This window comes from Aythya ferina, assembly GCF_964211825.1.
Source record: "Aythya ferina genome assembly, chromosome: 9".
In the NCBI taxonomy this organism is placed as follows: Eukaryota; Metazoa; Chordata; class Aves; order Anseriformes; family Anatidae; genus Aythya; species Aythya ferina.
Genome location: NC_140305.1, coordinates 19,188,584 through 19,210,780, shown reverse-complemented (window position 1 = coordinate 19,210,780; position 22,197 = coordinate 19,188,584). Strand labels below are relative to the sequence as shown.

At 69.0% G+C, this 22,197-nt stretch overlaps 3 protein-coding genes across 5 annotated transcripts; 1 reads left to right on the top strand and 2 right to left on the bottom strand.

Annotated features, from left to right (window-relative positions):
• Positions 1-1,415: 1,415 nt before the first annotated feature.
• On the top strand, positions 1,416-12,373 carry CLCN2 (chloride voltage-gated channel 2). 3 transcript variants are annotated; one of them, XM_084529144.1, is made up of 24 exons: positions 1,416-1,532; positions 5,448-5,604; positions 5,948-6,079; positions 6,197-6,325; positions 6,455-6,588; positions 6,672-6,749; positions 6,827-6,905; positions 7,533-7,658; positions 7,736-7,820; positions 7,924-8,025; positions 8,131-8,215; positions 8,298-8,453; positions 8,820-8,889; positions 9,003-9,113; positions 9,306-9,519; positions 9,638-9,771; positions 9,860-10,017; positions 10,102-10,204; positions 10,277-10,350; positions 10,908-10,958; positions 11,307-11,345; positions 11,470-11,574; positions 11,658-11,744; positions 11,824-12,373. In XM_084529144.1, exons 1-24 carry the CDS (start codon positions 1,482-1,484, stop codon positions 12,013-12,015), a joined length of 2,652 nt encoding a protein of 883 aa, XP_084385270.1. In that variant the 5' UTR covers positions 1,416-1,481; the 3' UTR covers positions 12,016-12,373. The 3 variants fall into 3 exon arrangements, with proteins under 3 accessions (XP_084385270.1, XP_084385271.1, XP_084385269.1); XM_084529145.1 differs by lacking the exon at positions 10,908-10,958; XM_084529143.1 differs by lacking the exon at positions 10,908-10,958 and having other exon boundaries at positions 9,860-10,204.
• Positions 12,328-14,511, bottom strand: LOC311441260 (heat shock protein beta-7-like). Its single transcript, XM_084529146.1, has 3 exons — positions 14,342-14,511; positions 13,681-13,832; positions 12,328-12,647 (listed from the first exon to the last, which is right to left on the bottom strand). Exons 1-3 carry the CDS (start codon positions 14,460-14,462, stop codon positions 12,435-12,437), a joined length of 486 nt encoding a protein of 161 aa, XP_084385272.1. The 5' UTR covers positions 14,463-14,511; the 3' UTR covers positions 12,328-12,434.
• Positions 14,512-15,814: 1,303 nt separating this feature from the next.
• Positions 15,815-20,166, bottom strand: FAM131A (family with sequence similarity 131 member A). The gene is given in 7 exon segments (XM_084528944.1): positions 15,815-16,852; positions 17,093-17,221; positions 17,411-17,593; positions 17,694-17,787; positions 18,584-18,714; positions 20,051-20,094; positions 20,096-20,166. Coding segments are annotated over 7 exon segments (1,089 nt in total). The 5' UTR covers positions 20,152-20,166; the 3' UTR covers positions 15,815-16,400.
• Positions 20,167-22,197: the final 2,031 nt, after the last annotated feature.

The following is a 22,197-nucleotide window of genomic DNA, read 5'->3' as shown; positions in this document are numbered from 1 at the left end:
AGGGTGTGCGCAGCACCTGGGGGGCCCTGCTGTGCTCTGTGCCAGCACCCCCGTGGTGGCACAAAGGTGCCAGGCCAGGGAAAGTAACACAGGGCGCTGCTGGGCCACCACGGGGTGATATCAGCACAGCACTGCCATGGTGAGAAGTGGGGACTGCACAGGGGTGACACGGGGCTGGACTGGGATGTGGGTAGGGCAGTGGGAAGGTGGCACCGGGGTATACGGGGCTGGCACGTGCTGAGCTGGCTGTCCCAGGCCCCGTGCCTTGGCCAGCAGGGTGGCAGCACCCGTGGTGACCTTGTGGCACAGCGGTGGCACGCTGGTGGCAGCAGGCAGAGCGCGAGGCCTGGCACGGGGCTCCCCTCCGGATGCGCGTCCCGGTTGCCGCGGGGCAGTGCCAGGAGCTGACGAGCCAGGAGGGGACTCCGTGCGCGGGGCAGCAATGAGCAGAGCGTCCATTCCATCCCCTCCCTGCCACAAACTGCCCGGCAATGACCCCTTCCAGCCCAGCAAAGCCCAGTGCCCGCCCCGGCCATCGTCACCCAGCGCTCAGGGTGCCAGCCTTAGAGCAGAAAGGGGCAGCCGGGCAGCGAGGACCAGCCCGTTACTGGTCCCACAGCTCCGTCCCTGCCGAGCGTGCCATGCGGTGCCACGGGGACCAGGGAGAGCTCGGCCCTGCCAACTATCCTGGCCGCCCCTGAGCCCGTTGTGGCGGGGGGACGGAGGTGTTGGTGGCCCCGGAGGGACAGCAGCCGGCGTGCCATGCCCGAGCGCATCGCCCAAGGAGCGCCGGTGCCCAGCTGTGCCCGCGCAGCTCTCCGGAGAGGGCTGAGCTGCTGCTGCCCAGCGGGTCTGGCAGCGAAGAGAGGAGTCCAGGATCCCCTCCCCGGGCTGGCATCGCCGGGGCGCTGAGCGGTGCCGCGGTAAGGACGTGCTCCCTGCACCCTTGGGTGCCTCCGATGGCTCCCCGAGGTGCCTCCAACCCGCGGGCACCCCTGGTCCCCCTGCTTCATCCCTGGTGATGCCAAGGCACGGGGGCTCTCTGCTCCCCAACCCCGACCCCCCAAGCCGGGCACAGCCATGGGGCTGGGGGCTGCACCCAGCTCGTTGCCCCTATCTCTGCCCCCTCTGCTCCCACCCCTCAGCAGGGCTTGGGGAGAGCACTGCCTGCCCCCTGCGGGTCCCTGTGCCCACGGACAGCAGCGCTCGGCCCGCAGCGGGGGTCACAATGTCACCCCAGCCCGGGGGGGCTCCGAGTGCCCCCCGGCCGCCCCCGCGCAGGGCAGAGCCCCCCCAGCCCCTTGCGCACTCCCCGTTCCCCGGTGCCGGTGCCGGGTGCCGGCGGCGGAGGCGGAGCGCGGCCGGGCCCTCCCCCGGGCATTGCCCCGGGGCCCGCCCCGCACGGCCCGGGAGGAGCCGCTGCTGCCGCGGGCACCGGCACCGGCACCGGCACGGCCAGGAGCACCGGCAGCACCGGCACCATGGCCACCGAGAGCGCGGAGCAGCGGGCGCTGCAGTACGAGCAGACCCTGGTGAGCGCAGCGCGCACCGGGCACCGGGCGCACCGCGGGGGGCACCGGGCACGGCGGGGGCACCGGGGGCAGCAGCACGGCTCGGGGAAGGGGTGGTGGGGCTGGGGAGGGTGTCCCCACCCCCAGGGAGCTCTGCTCGGGGTGGCAGGGCCAGTGTCACCTGCGCTGTCCCCCCCAATGTTTTGCTATGCCCTCTCCCCTCTCCCGGAGCGTTTGGGACCACCTCTGGCTGGGCGGGGCGCTAGGGCTTGGGGGGATGCTTGGTGCCACCCTACAGCCTCCTGGTGCTCGGGGAGCTTATTGGAGACCCCAGCCCCGCGGCAGGACCCTTGGGCACGCTTCCACCATCACCCCCCCTCCCCAGCAAGCTCTCACAGTTCAGGGGGGTGACGCCCACCCCCAGGGCCCCTCCGGGGGCGCCTCCCCGCCAGCCGGCACCCTTTACCCCCCCCCAATACTCCACCCAGCCCCAGCCCTCTGCCCCGCAGATAGCGTATCTCCCCCGCCTGCAACCTTAGCCCCGTGTTTACGACTCCGTCCCCTCCGCAGCCTCCCCGCTAACCCCCCTGGTGCCCAGCTGCCCCGCGGTGGGCTCCCTCCCCGCCGTGCCGCAGCCCCCTGCGCTGCCCGCAGCCCTCTGACATCCCGGCCAAAGGTGGCTTCTCCCCGGCCCCTGCTTGGGCCGGCGCCCGGGGCGGCTCGGCAAACGGGTACTTTGCCCTGGCAAAGGCCTGCAGGCAGGCAGGGCAGGGGAGGCGGGAAGGGAAGGGGCTGAGCTGCTGCTGGGCACCTGTGCCCACAGCTGCCGGGGTTTGCAAGGAGCCTGAGCTGGCTGCACGCAGCGGGGCTGGTGTGTGGTGTCGTGCTCCTGCTGCGCCGGGCACGCGTCGTCCTCCCAGGCACCCTTACCCAGGGTCCCCGTGGTCCCCACCCCATTCCCTGCGGGGTCTGGCTGCGTGGCATCCCCCTGATCCGTGCTCTGGCTCTGCTCCATCCAACAGGATCCACGGGGCTGCCCCTTTCTCCCCCCCAGCACCATATTGACCCCCCCCCCAGTGCCGTGTCCGCAGCCGGCACCGCGGTGCCAAGGAGCCCGTGGGCAGCGCAGGAGGGGAGAGGCACGCTGGCACGCGGCTGGCACCAGGGCAGCCTCACATGGTGCCGGCAGACTTTGCCCTGCTCTCCTCAAGGCGGGGAGGCACCCACGCCCTGGGCACCCCGGGGTGCCCATCCCCACGGCCTCGGGGCTGCGGAGAGGCTCCCAAAGCCGCCCGCGGCTCGCCCACGCGGGCGAGGCTGGGGACGGGCGCCTGTCCCGTGGCCTCGTGCCTGGCTTTTGGAAGCCGCCCCCGTGCCAGGCAGCAGGGCGGGTGCCCAGCCCTCCCCTAGCGCCTCCGGCTCCTGCCAGCACCTGCCGAGAGGCTCAGGCTCTGTCCGGAGCCTGCCAGCCCCGGGGACAGCCCCGCTGTCTGCCCCGTGCCCCCACGTTGTGCACCCCGCGCTGCGTGGGACGTGCGGGGTGGGTGCCTGTGGGAATGGCCCCGGCACTTGTAGGGGTGCGCAGGGTCCGTGCCAGCCCCCGTGCCCCCCGCATGCCAGGCAAGCAGAGGGCCTCTGGGGGGGAGGATTAAGCTCGACAAACTGCCCTTGTTCGCCGCGGAGCCGCTCAGGGCGATTACAGCCCGGCTCAGACAGGCAGCGTGACACGGATCCCCCCCCCAGCCTCTCTCTGTCCCCCTGGCTGCCACCCCGGGGCACCCCGCTCCCCCTTTAAATGCCCCCACCCCTTCCAGGGGGCTCAGTGCCGGCTGCCATGGGACGGGGTGGCACGGGGACACTGCGGAGCCTCTGCCAGCACCCGCCCTGTGCGCCGCATCGCCCGGGCGCAGCGGGCACCGCGGGCTGGCACGGCCAGAGGGGCTCGGCACGGCTCGTGCCTGCAGCGGGGGGAGCCCGGTCCCAAAATACTGGCCTCGGCCCGCGCCCATGTCCCCGTGTGCCCCCCGCCAGGCCCCCCCCGTGCCCGCTCCCTGCCCGCCCGGCACTGTGATTGTTCAGCTGCTTCGCGGCGGAGGCCGGAGTCCCGGGGCTGTTTGTGTTTCAAAAGGCCTTTGTGGAAAAATAACCCGAGCGGGAGGAGGAGGAGGAGGAGGAAGGCAGAACCCACCGCCGGCTCTCGCCAGCAGCCGGGGCTGCCCGGCCCTGCCACGGGGCACCCCGGGGCACCCAGGCTGTGCCCGTGGGGCTGTGGCACGGGGTGGCACAGCCCCTTGGTTCCCATCGCCCCGTTACAAGCGGGGTTGGCTGCAGATGGGGGTCAGAGGGGAGCAACCCCCCTCCCAGCCAGGCTAGACCCCTGGCAGCTATAGGGGCACCCCGCCAGGGACCCCAATAACCGGTGGGCAGCGTGCCAGCCCCCAGCACGGGGTGTAGAGCTGGCCTGGGGGTGCCCCGGTCCCAGCTTGGGGGGGCGGCGAGGCCAGGGGGAGGCGGGCGCTTGGCAGGCCGACAGCGCTCCTCAGGCGCGGGGCCGTTTGTTCTTCCAGAGGAAACAAGCCTGGCCCGAAGGGAGCCTTTGAACGCCGGGCCCCGTGCGGGGCCGGGGTCCTCCTCTGGCAGGCGATGCTGAATCCGGCCCCGAGGAGGCTGAGCTGGCGTCTCCGCCGCCTCCACCCCCGGCACATTCCCCTATAGGGCCAAGGACCCGCCGAGCCCCGTGCGGAGCAGGAGTTCAGGGCACGGTCCGTGCCAGGAGGGTTAGCGATGGACACGTGTCCCCTCCCTTTCTCCCCCCCAGCGCTGAGCTCAGCCCGGGTATCAGACAGCAGAGAATCCACCCGGCGCCGCTCTGGCTGCTTTCTGCTCCGTGCCAGAGGGACCTGGGCAGGAGGCAGGGCGGGGAGCGATGCCCCACGAGGAGCGCACCCCCACGCCGTCCCCACGGGAGCTGCCACGTGCCCTGGGGCGCACGAGCAGGGTCGGGCATCGCCGGTGGCAGCCGGGGCCGTGCTGCCCACGTGCCGAGCGCGGTGCCCACCCGTGCCGGGGCCCCTCCGCCGGGCACGGTGCCGGGCTGGGGGCTGCGGGGTGGCCACGTGCGGCACGGCGGGTGGGCTCGCCATCGGCATGGGGCTCACGTCGCCCCGACGTGGGAGCCTGGCAGGGGCCCCCGCGGCCCTGAAGCCTCCCTTTGTGCCGGGCCGAGCTCTGGCGCTTGGCATTCAGGTCGTGCCGGGGGGGAGCGAGGCGGAAACCAAGCAACCGAGCCCTTGGCAGTGCCCGCTCACGCGGGACGAGTGCCCCCAGCTCGGCGGGGAGGACGGGCACAAAGAGCTCCCGGCTGGCACGGGGGGCGCTGCCCGGGGCCAGGCCACGTGCCACGTGCCACCCGAGGAGGAGGGGGTGTCCCCCATGTGGGCACGGTGCCCCTGTTTGCCCCGCACCCCCTTGCTCCCAAATTTCCTCCTTGCCCGTGGCTGGTGCTGGGGCTGTGTCCTGCCCCACGCTGCCCTCCTGCCCCATGGGGGGGTCTCAAACATGTTTCTAACGGTGCCAAGGGGAGGTGCGAGCACAACCCCAATATCAGCCCTCAGAGAATCGCTCAGGCAGCCTGGCCGTGCTGCTGGCACCTGGGGCTCTTCTCCACCCACCACCCGCCCATCCCAGTGTCCAGGGCACCGGGGACTGGTACCAGCGGGGCCGGGTACCCGTGCTCAGCACGTGGGCGAAACAATCGCCATCGATCCCCGCATGCCGTGATCCACCCAGCCCCTTCCATGCCTCCCCCCCCAAAAAAGAAAAACCCCATTTTCCACCCCTTTCCCCATGGGGTACCACGGTGCTCGCTGCTCCCCTGCCTCACTTCCCCCACCCGGCCACCCTCCCCAAAACTTGTCCCCTCTCCTTCCCCCCCAGATGTACGGGCGCTACACGCAGGACCTGGGCACCTTCGCCAAGGACGAGGCAGCCCGGCTGCGGCTGCAGCAGGAGCAGGGGGACGACGGCACCCCGCAGCCACGCCGCCCCTCCGAGCTGCTGGAGTACAGCCAGGGCCGCTGCGCCCCCCGCTGCGGTGAGGGGGGCACGGGGAAAGGGGAGGGGGGGACACACACGGTGACCGTGCGGCTTCACGCGGCTCCGGGCACAGCGGGTAGGGTTTCTCCTGCTGTCATGGGACACTGGCGCCGAGGACAATGCCACCTGCCCGCCGGGCAGCGGGGACACAATGGCCCAAAATAGCAGGGATGGGGGGGCCCCGCCGCTCCTCCTGGGGCCGTGCCAAGAGGGCAGCGCTTGTGCGAGCGGCGCGGGGCCAAGCTGTGTCCCTGCACGCGTGGTGCCCTTGGGGCTGGAGCGCGTGGCGGTGCTCCCCCCCTCCCCATGTGCCCAGCCCTGAGCCTGCCCTGTGCCCGCAGGCTGCGCCGTGCGGTGCCAGCGGTTCTTCCTCGCCAGGGTGGGCGAGGACTGGGTCTTCCTCATCCTCCTGGGGCTGGTCATGGCGCTGGTGAGCTGGGCCATGGACTTCGCCATCGCCACCTGCCTCCAAGGTGAGTGGGCACTGAGGGTGGTGGGCTCCCCTGGGGGGTGGCCGTGGGGTGGCCGTGCCGTGGGGCTGTGCCACGTCCCCTGCCACCCGCGACCCGTCTCGCCTGCTGCGCCCGCAGCCCAGAAGTGGATGTACGGGGGCCTGGACACCAACGTGCTGCTGCAGTACCTGGCCTGGGTCACCTACCCCACCGTGCTCATCACCTTCTCGGCTGGCTTCACCCAGATCCTCGCCCCCCAGGCTGTGGGTAAGGTCCTGGGGTCTCCCCTCCTGTGTTGCGAGCAACCTGGGTGTCCTGGGCTGTAGGGTTGGGGGTCCTGAGGGTCTTCCAAGCGCCCTCCAGGGCTGTGGGTCAGGGCTGTCCCCACGGCACCAGGCTCGGGGATCCCCGAGATGAAGACCATCCTGCGGGGGGTCGTGCTGAAGGAGTACCTCACCCTCAAGACCTTCGTGGCCAAGGTGATCGGGCTGACGTGCGCCCTGGGCAGCGGCATGCCCCTGGGCAAGGAGGTGAGGGCACTGCCAGGGGTCAGGGCGGGTGGCGGGCAGGGTGGGGGCACCAAACTGATCCCCCCCTTGTTGTGTCCCCGCAGGGCCCCTTCGTCCACATCGCCAGCATGTGCGCAGCCCTGCTCAGCCGCTTCCTCTCCTTCTTCGGGGGCATCTACGAGGTGAGTGGGCAGACGGGCAGGGGCTGGGGGGAGGCGAGAGGGGGGGCAGCACCCCCTGACCCGATTCCCACCCGCAGAACGAGGCGAGGAACACTGAAATGCTGGCGGCCGCCTGCGCCGTCGGTGTGGGCTGCTGCTTCGCCGCCCCCATCGGAGGTAGGGTCCCCCCCCTGCCCGCACATCCCACCCGTGCTCCTGGGTCCTCGCGGAGAGGCCAGCAGGACCCTGCCCCGAGCGCCCCTCGCTGCCAGAGGGGGGGACAGGGACCTGTCCCTCGGGGCCAGCTGGCATGGGAGAGGCAGTGCCGCTAGACGGGGTGCCCATGGGGCGGAGGAGGAAGGGAGGAGCGGGCGCCGTGCTCCCGGAGGTGTAACGTCTCGTCTCGTCCTCTCCCCCGCCGCGCTGCGCTCCAGGGAGCTCCCCGCTCCGGCCCCGCTGAGCCCTGCCCGTAGGTTGGTGCCGTGTCTAACTCTTGCCTTGCCCCGTGCGTGCTGAGCCGCCCCGTCCATCCACCTGTCTGTCCGTCCGTCTGCGTGCGCCCCCAGCCCCAGAGCCGGCTGCCACCCACACCTCCCCGTGCCTGCTCACGTCCCCGCACTGCCCTCTTGCTCACGCCCCGGTGCGGACAGCCGGGGACCGGCCGCGCGCTTTGCCGAGGAAGCCCGTGACCCGCAGCGTGGCCGTGGGGCTCGGGGAGGGATGCGGGAAGCATGCCAGGAGCCTGGGCTCTGCCTGGCTTTCGCCTCCCTCCCCTCTCGTCCTTCCCCCCCTCCCCGGTGCCAGGCGTCCTGTTCAGCATCGAGGTCACCTCCACCTTCTTCGCCGTCCGCAACTACTGGCGCGGGTTCTTCGCCGCCACCTTCAGCGCCTTCATCTTCCGCGTGCTGGCTGTCTGGATCAAGGACGAAGGTACCTCCTGGGGGGTGGGAGGCTGGGGGGCACCGGGGTCACCCACCCAGCCCCGCTGACCCCCGCCGTGCCCCCAGAGACCATCACAGCGCTCTTCAAAACCCGATTCCGCCTCGACTTCCCCTTCGACCTGCAGGAGCTGCCCGCCTTCGCCGTCATCGGGTGAGTGTGGCCGCCCCATCCCACATCCCTGTCCCCCCGTCCCCATCCCCACATCCCCGGGGTGGCAGCGGGACGCGGGTGCTCACCCCCAGCTCACCCCCAGGATCGCCAGCGGCTTCGGGGGCGCGCTCTTCGTCTACCTCAACCGCAAGATCGTGCAGTTCATGCGCCGCCAGAAGACCATCAACCGCTTCCTGATGAAGAAGTAGGTGCCTCCTCGTCCCCACCACCAGCTCGGAATGACCGTCCCCTCTGGGGTGGCAGGACTGGGGCTGCACCGGTGTCACCCCCTCCTGTGCCACCCCGCCAGGCGCCTGCTGTTCCCCGCGCTGGTGACACTGCTCATCTCCACGCTGACCTTCCCGCCCGGCTTCGGACAGTTCATGGCCGGACAGGTAGCCACAACGGGGCTGGGGGCGAACTGCTGGCCCTGTGGGCCACCAGCAGCACCCCCGGCTCACCCCTGCACCTCCCCAGCTCACCCAGAAGGACACGCTGGTGACGCTGTTCGACAACCAGACGTGGTCCAAGCGGGAGCCCAGCGATGAGTTCGAGTACATCGGCATCCTGGAGGCCTGGCGCAATCCCCGCTCCAACGTCTTCGTCACCCTCGTCGTCTTCATCCTCATGAAGGTGGGTGCGTCCTGCCCCGGCTGGCCCCGGCCGGCCCCCGGCTGCCACCAGCAGGCACTGGCAGGGGTGGTGGTGGTGCAGGAGGTGACTCCTGGATGCCACCGAGGAGGTGCTGGATGCTTGCCACCGAGGTGCTACCAGGAGGCACGGGGTGGCCACCAAGGCGGTGGCGTGGTGCCACCAATGTGCTGCCAAAGAGATCTTGGCCGGGAGCCACCGAGGTGCCCCCGGGGAGGTGCTGGCGGGGTGCCCCTGGGAGGAGGTGGCTGCCCCACAGCACGGGGCCGTGCCCGCATCCTGCTCCACGGCTGGAGGAGAGCCAGGCCGTGGGGGGGCCACTGACGTGTGCCCGTGTCCCCTGCACAGTTCTGGATGTCAGCCCTGGCCACCACCATCCCGGTGCCCTGCGGAGCCTTCATGCCCGTCTTCGTCATCGGTGAGAGCCGGCCCGGCCCCGGGGCCCCCTCCACGGGTGTCCCACAGCACATTTGGGGGGCAGGAGAGGGGTCAGGTCCCCACGGCCCCCTCCAGCCCCTTTTTGTTGGGCAGGGGCAGCTTTCGGGCGGCTGGTGGGGGAGAGCATGGCAGCCTGGTTCCCTGATGGCATCCACACCGACAGCAACACCTACCGCATCGTGCCGGGGGGCTACGCCGTGGTGGGTAAGCACCGCGCTGGGGACGCATCGTGCCGCTGCTCGGGGGTGCTCTAAGGGAGCTGCTGGGGTTCTGGGTGAGCCCTGCCATCGGGGATGTCCCAAGGGTGTCCCAGGGGTGCGGGACACGGCCCCGCGGGCAGGCAGGCGGGCACCTGACGGCTGCCCCTGTATCTCCCGGGGACGCGCGCGGGCGCAGGGGCGGCCGCGCTGTCGGGCGCCGTCACCCACACGGTGTCCACGGCCGTCATCGTCTTCGAGCTGACGGGACAGATCTCGCACATCCTCCCCGTCATGATCGCCGTCATCCTGGCCAACGCCGTGGCCCAGAGCCTCCAGCCCTCGCTCTACGACAGCATCATCCGCATCAAGAAGCTGCCCTACCTCCCCGAGCTGGGCTGGGGGCACCACGAGTGAGTGCCGCCCCGCCGTGTCCCCGTGTCCCCAGCCAGCCCTGCCACGGGGCAGGGGAAAGAGGGCAGTGGCACGATGTGGCTGCCACGCTGAGGCCACCGTGCCTGCCCCGGGCAGCAAATACAACGTGCGGGTGGAGGACATCATGGTGCGGGACATCCCCTACGTCTCCCTCAACTGCAAGTACCGGGACCTGCAGCAGGTCCTGCACAGCACCAAGATGAAGAGCCTGGCGCTGGTGGATTCGGCTGGTGAGTGGTGGGCAGGGGCAGCTCCAGCACGTCCCCAGGGTCCCCACGGCGCCGTCCCCTTCAACATTTGTCCCCTCTCTGCCGGCAGAGTCCATGATCCTGCTGGGCTCCATCGAGCGGGAGCAGGTGGGGGCCCTGCTGAGCCAGCAGCTCCATCCCCAGCGCCGGCTCCAGGCCCTGCGGCAGAGGGCACGGGCAAGCTTCGAGGACGGGCACCGGCTCTCCGAAGCCAGCGTCTGCTTCCAGGTGAGGGGGCTGCGGGGGCGGCCACCCTGGGGTGCCCCCACCAGGGTGCCCGCGTCCCCTGACCCCGTCCCTTCCTTCTTGCAGATCAACACTGAAGCCTCATCCTTCGCCCCCACGCGCAGTGGCTCCCGCAAGCCCCTGAAGCCAGCGCTGAAGCGGGTGCCCAGCGCCCCCAACAGCCCCCCGGGTGAGTCTGTGCCCTGCGCCCACCACGGGACCCCCCCCATGTCCCCGTGCTGACCGCTCTGCCCGCCTGCAGCCGGCACTGCCGACACCTCCGGCATCGCCCTCAAGAGCCTCTTCTGTGCCAACACCGCTGCGGAGCCTGCTGAGGTGAGCACTTGTTCCTGCCCGTCCCATCCCTCTCCGTCCCCAGTTGACCTTTCCCATCCCATTCTTTCTCAATCCTACTTGAACCTTCCCACCCTGCCTATCCCTGCCTGTTCCTGCCCATCCCATCTCATCCATCCCAACACATCTATCCCATCCCATCCCATCCCATCCCATCCCATCTCATCCTACCCAACCCAACCCATCCATCTCAACCCAACCCAACCCAACCTATCCAACCCAACCCAACCCAACGCATCCATCTCAACCCAACCCAACCTATCCCATCCCAACCCAACCTATCCATCCAAACCCAACCTAACCTATCCTATCCCATCCCAACCCATCCATCTCAACCCAACCTAACTTATTCCATCACAACCCAACCCGTCTATCTCAACCCAACCCATCCAACCCAACCCAACCCATACATCTCAACCCAATCTAACCTATCCCAACCCAACCCACCCCAACCCAACCCATCCCATCCCATCCCCTCCCGACCGGCCCCTCCCTGTGGTGCCCCCCCTAACGCCGCCGTCTCTCCCGCGTGGTGCCAGGCGCAGGGCACGGCCCCTCGCAAGGCCAAGCACGTCCGCATTTCCATCACGGTAAGCTGCAGGCAGGGCGTGGCTCCTCTCAGCCAATCAGGGGCCAGCCTGGATCTTCTCAACCAATCAGGAGCCCGGCACGATTCCGCTTGGCCAATCCCATTTGGTCCACATCTGCGCAGCCAATCTCAGCCTGCCCTGATTTCCGCTCGGCCAATCAGGGCGTGTTCACTCTTGATCCCAAATCCGCTTGGCGAATCGTAGCGCGACGGGGATCCCCCCGGCCAATCCCAGCCGCTTTCCTCAGCCAATCATGGCCCAGCCCGCCTTCTCTCCACCAATCACAAGCCGGGCTTGGCCGATCCCAGTGCCCTTGGCCAACCCCGCTCACCCCCACCTCTCCCACAGGAGGACATGGACGCGGGGGACCGAATGACGCCGGCAGAGGTGAGACCCCCAGTGCCCAAAATGGGGAGGTTGGGGGGCGCCCCTACAGCCCCACAGCCCCGTGATGGGGAGGGGTGGAGGTTTTGGGGTTGCTGTGCCCCACGGCGTGGTCCCCCCACCCCAGATCCTGGCGTGGGAGGAGCGGCAGCTGGACCAGCCCGTGGATTTCGGCAGCGCCCAGATCGACCCCGCGCCCTTCCAGCTGGTGGAGCGCACCTCGCTGCACAAGGTGTGCCTGCATGCCCCCCCCGGTGTGTGCCCATCACCCCTCCGGTGCCCTCCCCAAACTCTGAGCCCCCTATCTCCCCACAGACCCACACCATCTTCTCGCTGCTGGGCCTCGACCACGCGTACGTCACCAGCATCGGGCGCCTGGTGGGCATGGTGTCCCTCAAGGAGGTGAGGAGCCACAGGGGGGCTGCATCGGTGGGGTTGGGGGCTCTCTACCCACTCACTTATGGAATCGGGGTGCCTGCAGCTCCGCAAGGCCATCGAGGGCTCGCTGACAGCCAAGGGGGTGAAGGTGCTGCCGCCGCTCGCCAGCTTCCGCCGCAGCAGCACCAGCGCTCCCGAGCCCGACACCACCGACCTGTGCCAACTCTGGGACCGCCACCAGCACCACCCCATGCCCCGCGAGGCCGGGCCCGACGACGGCGACACCGACAAGTGATGGCGACGCCGGATACCCCACCACCAACGGTGTCACCCCCCACGTCCCCGACTTGTGCGCCGGGGGCGGGCGCTGCAGGGTGCCCCCCTGTCCCCCGCAGGTGCCGGGGGATGCCCGCACCGGGTCCCGGCGCAGGGTGGGTGCCCTCGTCCCGGCACCAGGGGTGGCCAGGTGCCCCCCAGCCTGCCCACACCTCCCCCCGCCTTCCCAACCAGCTCCTGGGGCTCCCCACATCGCTACCTCCACCCCCCCCCAGCCCCAGTGCCCCCCCCGGGCACAGCCACAGCCTCGCCGCGTCACCCCCCATGTAAATACAGAGATTTTTATATTAATTTAATAAAAGGAGTTTATAAACAGAGCCACCACACCGCAGCGCGTTGGCACTGGCCAAGCCCCCCCGGCATGGCCCAGGGTCGCCGTCACTGTCCTCGCACCGGCCCTGCTCCCAGCGTGGCCTCGCTGCGGTACAGCGGCTGCGGGGGCTCACCGGGGCGGGTGCCAGCGCGGCGCCGGGCAGTGATGAGCAGCGTGCCGGCCTCGGTGAGGGCACAGCTCACCGACAGCGGGTCCGTGTCCTCAGGCAGCCGACACTGGTGGGTGAAGGTGTCGCACACGGTGCCGTCCTCGGCCACCTGTGGGGAAGTGGTGCCAGCATGGTATGGCACAGCGTGGCACAGCGCGGCATGCTATGGCACAGTACGGCACATTATGGCAAAGTACGGCATGGCGTGGCACAGTGTGGCACAGTATGGCAAAGTATGGCATAGTGCGGCACAGTTTGGCACGGTACGGCACAGTACGGCATGGTATGGCACATTACGGCACAGTGCGGCACAGTATGGCAAAGTACGGCATGGTGCGGCACAGTTTGGCATGGTGCGGCACAGTATGGCATGGCATGGCACAGTGTGGCACAGTATGGCAAAGTATGGCATAGTGCGACACAGTATGGCACAGTACGGCAAAGTGCGGCACAGTACGGCATGGCATGGCACAGTGCGGCAAAGTATGGCACGGTGTGGCACAGTGCGGCACAATTTGGCACAGTATGGCAAAGTATGGCATGGTGTGGCACAGTATGGCATGGCGTGGCACAGTGTGGCACAGTATGGCAAAGTATGGCATAGTGCGACACAGTTTGGCACAGTGCGGCACAGTTTGGCACAGTATGGCAAAGTATGGTAAGGTGCGGCACAGCACGGCACAGTGTGGCATGGTGCGGCACACTACGGCAAAGTATGGCACGGTGTGGCACAGTGCGGCACAATTTGGCACAGTATGGCAAAGTATGGCAAGGTGCGGCACAGTGCGGCATGGTGTGGCACAGTTTGGTATGGTGTGGCACGGTGCGGCACACTATGGCATGGTGCGGCACACTACGGCAAAGTACGGCACGGTGTGGCACAGTATGGCATGGTATGGCACAGTACGGCACGGCACGGCACACACCATGGCCATGCATTGTGCTCACTTCCAGTTACCCCAGTGCAAGTGTGGGTGATTCCCAGCCACCCCACCAGGGAGCAGCTCCCAGTTGCCCCAGTGGCTTGCTCCCAGTTCCCCCCATGGGAGATGGGCACCATGGGGCAGAGCTGGGGCTTGTCCCCCGCCCCAGGCAGTGGGGGGCCGTGTTTGGGGTACGGGGGCTGCCCCCCAGCTCCTCACCTTCTCGGCCCGGATGGCGACGTGGCCGTTGGAGGTGGTCACCACGATGTCGGGGGGCTCAAACTGGCTGACGTCGGCCACCACCTGGTAGGTGTCCCCCTGGGCCCGCACCCAGGGGCCCAGGCTGCAGGGGTACATGGCCCCCGGCGACCCTGTGGGGACCGGTCATGGGGGTCGGCCAGGTCGGGGGGAGGGGGGGGGGGGGCACAGCATTCAGGGGTATCAAGGGCACTGGGGGTGCAGGAGAGGCTGGGGACACTTTGGGGGGGCTGGGGGTGGCGGGTGGCACCAGGGGTTGGGGACATTGGGAGGGCTGCACGAGGAGCTGGGCACCCCAGGTGTATGGGGTGGGGGGGTGCGGGGTGGCCTGGGGGCACCCAAAGGCTGTGGGAGGGTCTGGGGGGGGGGCATGGGTGGCCTGGGGACAGGTGGGGACATGGGGGATGGACAGGAAAATTTGGGGGGAGAAGGCTGGGGGGGGTGCTGGGGTTTCTGGGACATTGCCAGGACAGAAGAACCGGGCCTGGGGGAGCACTGGGGGGGGGGCATGAAGGGACTTGGGGGGGTACAGGACGATCCAGAGAATGTGGGGTGCTTGGGAGCAGGGCCAGGGCTCAGGACAGGAGGGTACAGCTCGGGGTCCCCCCCCCACACCCCATACCTGGGTACCCGAAGGCGTCGTAGCGGTACCGCTCCCCCTCGAAGCGGGGCTCTGGGTGCCCCTGGCTGTAGGTGCTGATGCGCTCGGCGCGGTACGTGGCGGCCGAGCTGAGCGAGGCCATGCCGCCGTGCCAGTGCCACCAAGCCCCCCGTCCCCAGCGCCCAGGTCCCCAGGGGAGGGGGCCGGCCGCGCGCCCGCCGCCGCATGCCCATAATTAGCCCGGTGAGGCACGGCCACCCCGGCCAGGAATGCGAGATAACGGCCGGGGCCTCTCGGGGGGACACGCAGGGGACGTGCTGTTGTCACCGCCACCCCGCCACCCCCAGCAGGGCCCCCCCTGGGGAACCAGGTGCCCCCCACCCTCAAGGAGAGGCAGCCGGTGCAGCGCTCACACCACTGACTTTATTGGAGGCCTGGCAGGATGGAGGGGGGGTGCTGGGGGGCAGGCACCCGTGGGAACCATGGCACGGGGCTGGGGCAGCTCCCACGGCCCCTGGCACCCCGTTGGGTACGTATCGGTGTGCACACACGTGCGACACACGTGCAGGCACGTTTGCACGCACGCAGGCGTGCGGACACATGCATGCACACACGTGTTCATGCACGCACACCCATGTGCTCGTGCACACGCGTACCCGAGCACTGCCCCGCACACGGCTGCGGAGCGACGTGCGCACCGAGCGAAGCCCCCACACCCCTCTTCCCCCATCCCAGGGTGGGTTTGGGGCCACGACTCCCGGATCGGCCTGCTGGGTGGCTGCTGTCCCCAAACAGCATGGGGACACGGTGCCATTGCTGGCCCGATGGCAGGGAGCCCCTCGGCGTGGCGGCCAGCCCCTGCGCCCCCCCAGCAGGTTGGCCGCGCAAGGGTGGGGACCCCACGGTGGGGAGGGGGTGGCATGGGGCAGCAGTGGGGGGGGTTGGTGGTGCAGGAGTGAGGGCACGCGGAGGGAGAGGGGCTGGGGGTGCAGGGGGGGGGACACCGTGGCCGGGCAAGGGGTGGCATGCAGCGGGCGAGCGGCCCCACGAGAACACGTGCCATGCAGGAAGGAGGGGGGGGCAAGCGTTGGCAAAAACTGGCATTCCTTCCCCAAACGGTGCGCCCAGACACCTGGGGGGGGCCCCGTGCCAGAGGGGGGGCCGGTTGCCCTTCATGTAGGCACTTGGTTCCCTGCTAGGGGTGAGTGACCTGGGGATGGAGACGTCGGTCACGGGACCTGCTGCTCACCCCCCCCATGCACCCCGGGTTGGCCCACGGCAGACCTGGGGGGCCCTGGACACTGAGCCCCCCCGGCGTGTGCCCGCTTTGGGGCTGTCTGTGGGGTGCTGGCACCGGTGGCCACCCAGCACCCAGCCTGGGGGGGCCGTGCCCACCCGGCCCCCACCCACAACCTCCCCGTGCCGGTCCCACGCGCGTACAAAAGTCGAGAGAGCCCCAGCACTGCGGCGCATCCACGCCCCCCCGGCCCCACAGCAGCCCCCCGCCCCGAGGCAGCAGTTCACAGTATAAAACTTGGTCCAATAAAAGCCAGTGGGGGGCGAGGACAAAAGCCCCCTGCTCCCCAAATTCCCCCTCCGCATGTCCCAGTGTTGCCAGCCCGGGGTGCGGGCGCGGGGCAGGGGCACCGGGGGCTGCCCAGAGAGGTTCGGCTGTGACAACTGGGGGGGGCTCTGTGCCCAAAAAGGGGAGCCTGGAGCGGCGAAAAGGGGGAGCATGCGAACAGCCAGCCCCCACTAATTCAGGTCCCGTCAGTCTTGGGGGGGGCACGGAGGGGGCACGCCGGGGCGTTGGGTGGGGGGCTGACCCCCGAGCCCTTGCGCACGCAGTCCCTCCCTGGTTCTCATGCAGAAAAAACAAACAGATGAGGGCAAAGAGAGGTGGACGAGTGCGGCCGGGGGGGGCACACTGAAGGGGGGGCACCCCTCTGTCCCCCCCAGCACCCTGCTAGCGCAAGGAGCCGCAGCAGGACCCGTCCCTCGCCCAGCACGGGGCTGGGCCGGGGCGCGGTGGCAGGGGGGCCGGTGCCCCGGCGGGAGAGGCAGGGTCCCCGGGGGGGCCTCACGGCTCCTCGGCCTCCTCCTCCTCCTCCTCCTCCAGCGACACCACCCCGGAGGAGGCGACGTCGGAGACTTTCCGGCAGAGCGGGAAGTCCTTGCTCAGCACCACCTCGTCCTCGGCGGGCGAGAGGCAAGCCTCGGCGTAGGACACGGGGTACAGGGAGTCCTGGCACCGGAGCCGTGCCAGGCCCCGCAAGGCACTTTGGCTGGCCGGGGGGGGCAGCTTGGGCAGCAGCAGGTCCTCGCCCCCCAGGGAGCCCAGCAGTTTGGCAGTGAGTTCGGAGGGCGACACCATCTCCAGGCTGCAGAGGCTGGAGCAGAGGGTCTCGGGGGACAGGGTGTGCGAGGAGTCGCTCTCGGGCTCGCAGGAGCCGTGCCGCACGCCCAGCTGGCACAGGTGGCCCTGCAGGAGGTCTCGCAGCAGCGCGCTGGCGGGCACCGAGCCGGACAGCTCTGCGGGGAGCAGGGGTCAGCCCCGGTGCCAGCCCAGTAAGAGCCACCCCCCCACACGGTGACACCACGGGGACGGTGCCCCCTTTGCCCGCAGAGAGCTCCGTGCATGGCATGGGGACGTGGTGGCACAGGGCACAGTGCCCTAAGGGGGTCACTGGGATGGGAAGCGCACCCAGGCACCCGGCTCCCTCCCACCACACGGCGCAGGTCACTGTCCCCATGGGTCCCCGAGGCACTCACCGGTCGGCTGGGAGCTCTCCGTGGAGGGCATGAAGTCCTCATCGTAGGACTCGTCGTTGGAGTCGTCCCCGTCCACCGAGGACCAGGCGCGCAGCTTGGCCTCGGCGATGGCAAACTGCTCCGCCACGCCTGGCACAGACAGCACGGTCACACCGGGGGTGTCACCAACCCCCCCGTGGGCCCGGTGGGGACACAAATCAGCACAGCAGGGACGGGGAACGGTGGGGATGGCCCATGGGGACGGGGCACAGCTCCCCATGGGGTGGAGAGACGGACAAAGGGACGGGTGGGGATGCGGGGACCCCGCGCGGTGCCCACCTGCGGCGAAGCGCGCCTCCTGCTCGCCCTCGCTCAGGTGGCAGTAGGAGCTGAAGGCGCTCTCCAGGGCGGCGGGCGGCTCCACGGGCTTGCACCAGCCCTTCCACTCGATGAGGTGGGCGACGCGGCCCTGCGCCATGGCCGTCGGCTTCGTCACGTGCTCCTTCACCACCTGCGAGATGCCTGGGGCGCCGCCGCGTCAGCACCACGGGGACCCTGCCGCCGCCCTCCCCGGTCTCCCCCCCATCCCCGTACAACACCCGGCCCCCCCCCCAGCAGTTACCGTGCAGCGAGGAGCGGGCCAGGGCGGCGATCTCCTGGATGGTCAGCGCGCGCCGCGACTTGGGCAGCATCTCGACAGTGTCTTCAACATTGACCTGTGGGGACAGGCAGGGTGTCACGGCCCCGTGTGTGCCACGTGCCAACAGCCCGGGGGGGCAGAGCACCCTCACCGTGGGTACATCCCACCACCAGCTGCATGTGTGTGAGCTGTGTTAGTGCGTACACGTGCTGTGCACGCTTGCATTCTTACACGCACACAGCACAAAGGCTTTCAGTGCACGCACTTGCACGTGTGCCCGCTCACATCACCACATATGTGCACAAACACTCTCTGTGCACCCTTGTGCACGCACACACACACCGGCACTCGCTGCAGACAGGTCCACCCTGCACTCACCGCACCCACGTGTGCTCTCCGTGCACGCTCCTCGTGCACAGGCACTGCACACACACACATTGTGCACACACAAACATGTGCTCACCATGCATGCATGCACCTACACATGTGTGCATGCCAAATGGTGCAGCTGATGGTGCCCCCCAACTCTCACACACACACACACACACACTCGTGCAAGGCCGCCTGTGCCAGGCTCCCCGGTGCCCGCCGTGCCGGGGCGCCCCGCTGCGGGTCCCCGCTTCCCATCGGCGAGCCCACGGCCGTGGGGAAGCGATGCGGGATTTGGAGGCGCGCAACAAATTGAATTGCCATGGCAACGCGGCGCCGTGGACTGATTTCTCCCAGGATACAGCCCGGCTCGGGGCTGACGTCAGAGCAGCCCCGGCGCCGGCTGCGCTCTGGCAGGGCCAGGCAGGGCGGGCAGGCAGCGGGGCCCCCTGCTCTCGGTGGGGCCGTGCGCCCCGGCACGGCTCGGCACGGCTCAGCAGTACCTCGAGGAAGTCCTGGCTGTCGAAGGAGGCCTGGCGCAGCAGGCGGGGCAGCGGGGCCGGCCGGGCAGCACGCAGCGGCGACAGCGCTTTCACCTCTTTCCACTCCACGCACAGGGTGGTGTCCACGGCCACTGCGGGGAGAACCGGGGCGGCCTCAGTGCCTCCGTCCCCAGCAGGATGGAGGCTCCGGGCGGGCTCCCTGGGGCAGGCATCCCTCGCCCCGCATGAGACCGGACACAACTCGTGGCAGGGATCCTGCCTTCCCCCCCGCAGCGCTGCGGTGCGGGTGACTCACGCCCGGGCAGCTGGAGCGCCTGTGTCAGCGGTAACGCGCGGCACCCGCCTGGCACCGGCACCGGGCGCACGTCCCGGCTTGGCGGAGGTGTTGGGAGCAAACCCCAGCGGTGGGCACAGCTCGGGCTGTGAGCACCCGATGGGGGTGGGATGGGGATGGGATGGGGATGGGGAGCAAGCGGTGGCACCCAGTGCCAACGGGGGGACATGGCAGGGTGCCCCAGGATAGGGCCAAGGTAGGCAAGGGGGGTTTTGGGAAGGGTTTAGGGCCTGGGCCAAGCGTTGGGTATGGGGAGGGGGTTGGTGCTCCTGCACCGCCTCCAATTCCCCATCCCAGGACAGGAGGGGAGCAGATCAGAGCACGGACACCTGTGCTCCATCCCAACAGCCCCAAAACACCTGAGAGGATGGGTGCCCTCCCCCTCCTGCATTGGGTTCCCCACTGCTGGGGCCGGGGAGGGTCCCCATGGCCCTGCAGCCCCCCTGGGGATGGTGCAGGACAGCCCCAAGGATCCTCATCCCCCCACACCGAGGTGGGCCCAGCTGATGTAAACTGGCCATGGGGTGGGATATTGGGGGATCACGCCCCCCCCGATCCCCATCAGGGGGCAGCCCCTGGCTCCTGGGGAAGCTGCCAACAGCATCACCATGGCACCGCTGTGGGCAGGGGCACCCCTGGGACACCCCGGCATCGCCCCCCCAGCACCAACGCAGCCCCCACAGGCACCAGCCCCCAGTACAGCCTGGGATCACTGCACAGCCCCATAGCCGCCCACCGCCCCCACCCCCCCCCAGCAGCACCCCCACGGCACCACCAGGGCACCCCGCATCCTCCGTAGACACCCCCAAACCCCCCCATCCCCCACAGCCCCCCACACCCCAACAGGCCCCTAAACACCCCCCAGCCCCTTCCCACCCCCCCCGCACCCCATAAGCAGCACCCCAAGGCCCCAACCCCCCCAGACCTCCACAGCCCCCACCCCCTCCATCCACCCACCCCCCCCAGATCCCCAAGCACCCCAACCCTCTGCGCCCCCCTCCCCGCGCCCCCAAACCCCACAATAACCCCCCCGCGCCACCCCGTCACCCTCCGGATCCCCCCAAAACCACCCTCCCCGTAACCCCCTCTCCCCCCCCCGGCCCCCCACGCCCCCCCCGGCCCCGCTCACCCACCGATGGTGGTTTTGGAGCCGATGCAGCCCATGCTCCCGGGGGGGCCCCGGTGCGGGCGCTACCGCCGGCTCCTCGCCGCCCGCATCGCCCCCCGGCCGCATGGGCGGCCCCGGGCGGGGTCCGCGCCCCCCGGACGGTGCTGCCGGTGCGGGACCCCCCCCCCAAAGGGAGGTGCTGGACTGAGGGACCCCCCCCCGGAGGTGCGGGAGCCCCGAGCGGTGCCTGCGCCGGGCCGGGGAACGGGCACGTCCAGAGACGTCACTGCTGGGGGAGGAAGAGGAGGAGGAGGAGGAGGAGGGAGGGAGGTGGGGAGGAAGAGGAGGAGGATGGGGAGAGAGGGAGGGAGGGGAGAGGAAGGCCGGGGAATGGATGGGGAGGGGTGGGGGAGGAGGAGGAGGAGGAGAGGGGAGGGGAGGAAGGCTGGGAGGAAGAGGAGGGTGGGGGGAGGAAGGCTGGGAGGAAGAGGAGAGAGAGAGAGAGAGGGGAGCGGGGGGCTGAAGGCAGGAGGGGAGGATGGAGGAAGAGGGGGGCTGAAGGAAGAGGAAGAGGGGGATGAAGGAAGGGGGGGGACGGGCGGAGGAAGAGGAGGGGGCTGAGGAGGAGGAGGAGGAGGGGAGGAAGGCCGGGCACCGCGGAGAGCGCCGTGCCAGCACCGCGGACAGCGCCCGGCCGGCCTCGGGCCGCGGTTGGGGACCCCCCAGGGACACCGGGACCACCCCCAGGACCCCTGGAACCCCCCCCAAAAAAGGGACACCCGGACCCCCCGCACCTCCCCTTGCATGGGGCCAGAGCGCTCTGAGCCCCCCAGGGCAGCAGGAGGGACCCTCCAGCAACACCCCCCGAAAAAAATATCCAGGCTGGGGGCAGCGCAGCCCCCCCAGAGCAAGGAGCAGCCCCCGCTGTAGGGCACGGGGGGGGTATTTCGGTGGCAGCACCCCAAGGAGAAGGGGCACCCGCAGCAGAGGAGCTGGGTGCTTTGGGGCTGTTCACTCTGGAACCTACCGATGGCACCTTCACCCTGGCACGGGCACCGTAGGGAAGGGAGTAGGGAATGGGAGCAGATCGGGGAGCACCCCGCTTTCAAGGGGAGCTGGGGGGTAGGTAGGGACCCCCCCCAGGGGATCTCTTGGCCTCTCCCTGCCAAATATTTCCCAGCACGAGCGCTGCCAGGGCTGCAGCTCAGGCTGCGATGTGGGGAGCAGGCGCTGGTGAATGCTCTGGGCACGCTGGGCTAGGGCCAGGGTGACTCAGCACGGGCAGCCCAACGCCAGGACGGGCAGCCCCAAGCCCCAGGACACCCTACAAGCAGCCACAAAAGGGATCGGGCCCCAAAACCCCGTCCCCAATTTCATCACAGCACCAAGACACCAGGACAGCGCCAAAACCAAATCCCCCAAGGGTTTTATCCCCCCACCATCCATCCCTCCATCCCTCTCCATCTCATGCCCAAACGCTGGCACAACCCCACCACTGCCCAGAACCCAAGAAAAGGGGCAAGAAAAGGGGCAAGAAAAGGGGCAAGAAAAGGGGCAAGAAAAGGGGCAAGAAAAGGGGCAAGAAAAGGGGCAAGAAAAGGGGCAAGAAAAGGGGCAAGAAAAGGGGCAAGAAAAGGGGCAAGAAAAGGGGCAAGAAAAGGGGCAAGAAAAGGGGCAAGAAAAGGGGCAAGAAAAGGGGCAAGAAAAGGGGCAAGAAAAGGGGCAAGAAAAGGGGCAAGAAAAGGGGCAAGAAAAGGGGCAAGAAAAGGGGCAAGAAAAGGGGCAAGAAAAGGGGCAAGAAAAGGGGCAAGAAAAGGGGCAAGAAAAGGGGCAAGAAAAGGGACATTTGGGGACAATTCCCCCATCCCCAGGTGGCAAGGAGGGGGACACGGAGAGACACCCAAACCCCGGAGAGCCCATCCCAGGGGGGTACCTACCGTCTGCCTCGGGGTGCCCCTGCCTGGCACCCCCCCCCTGCCAGCCCAAGGGACACGGGACGAGAGGGGCGCAGGGCCGGGCGGCAACAGCGGCACACGGGGGCGCGTTATTTAGCAATGTTCTTTTATTTCCAGTTTTTAAGGTGAAAAGATGCCTTTTTTTTTTTTTTTTTAAATCTTCAATTAAATACTCCATAAAGAAAAAAAAAGAAAAAAAAAAAAAGAAAAAAAAAAA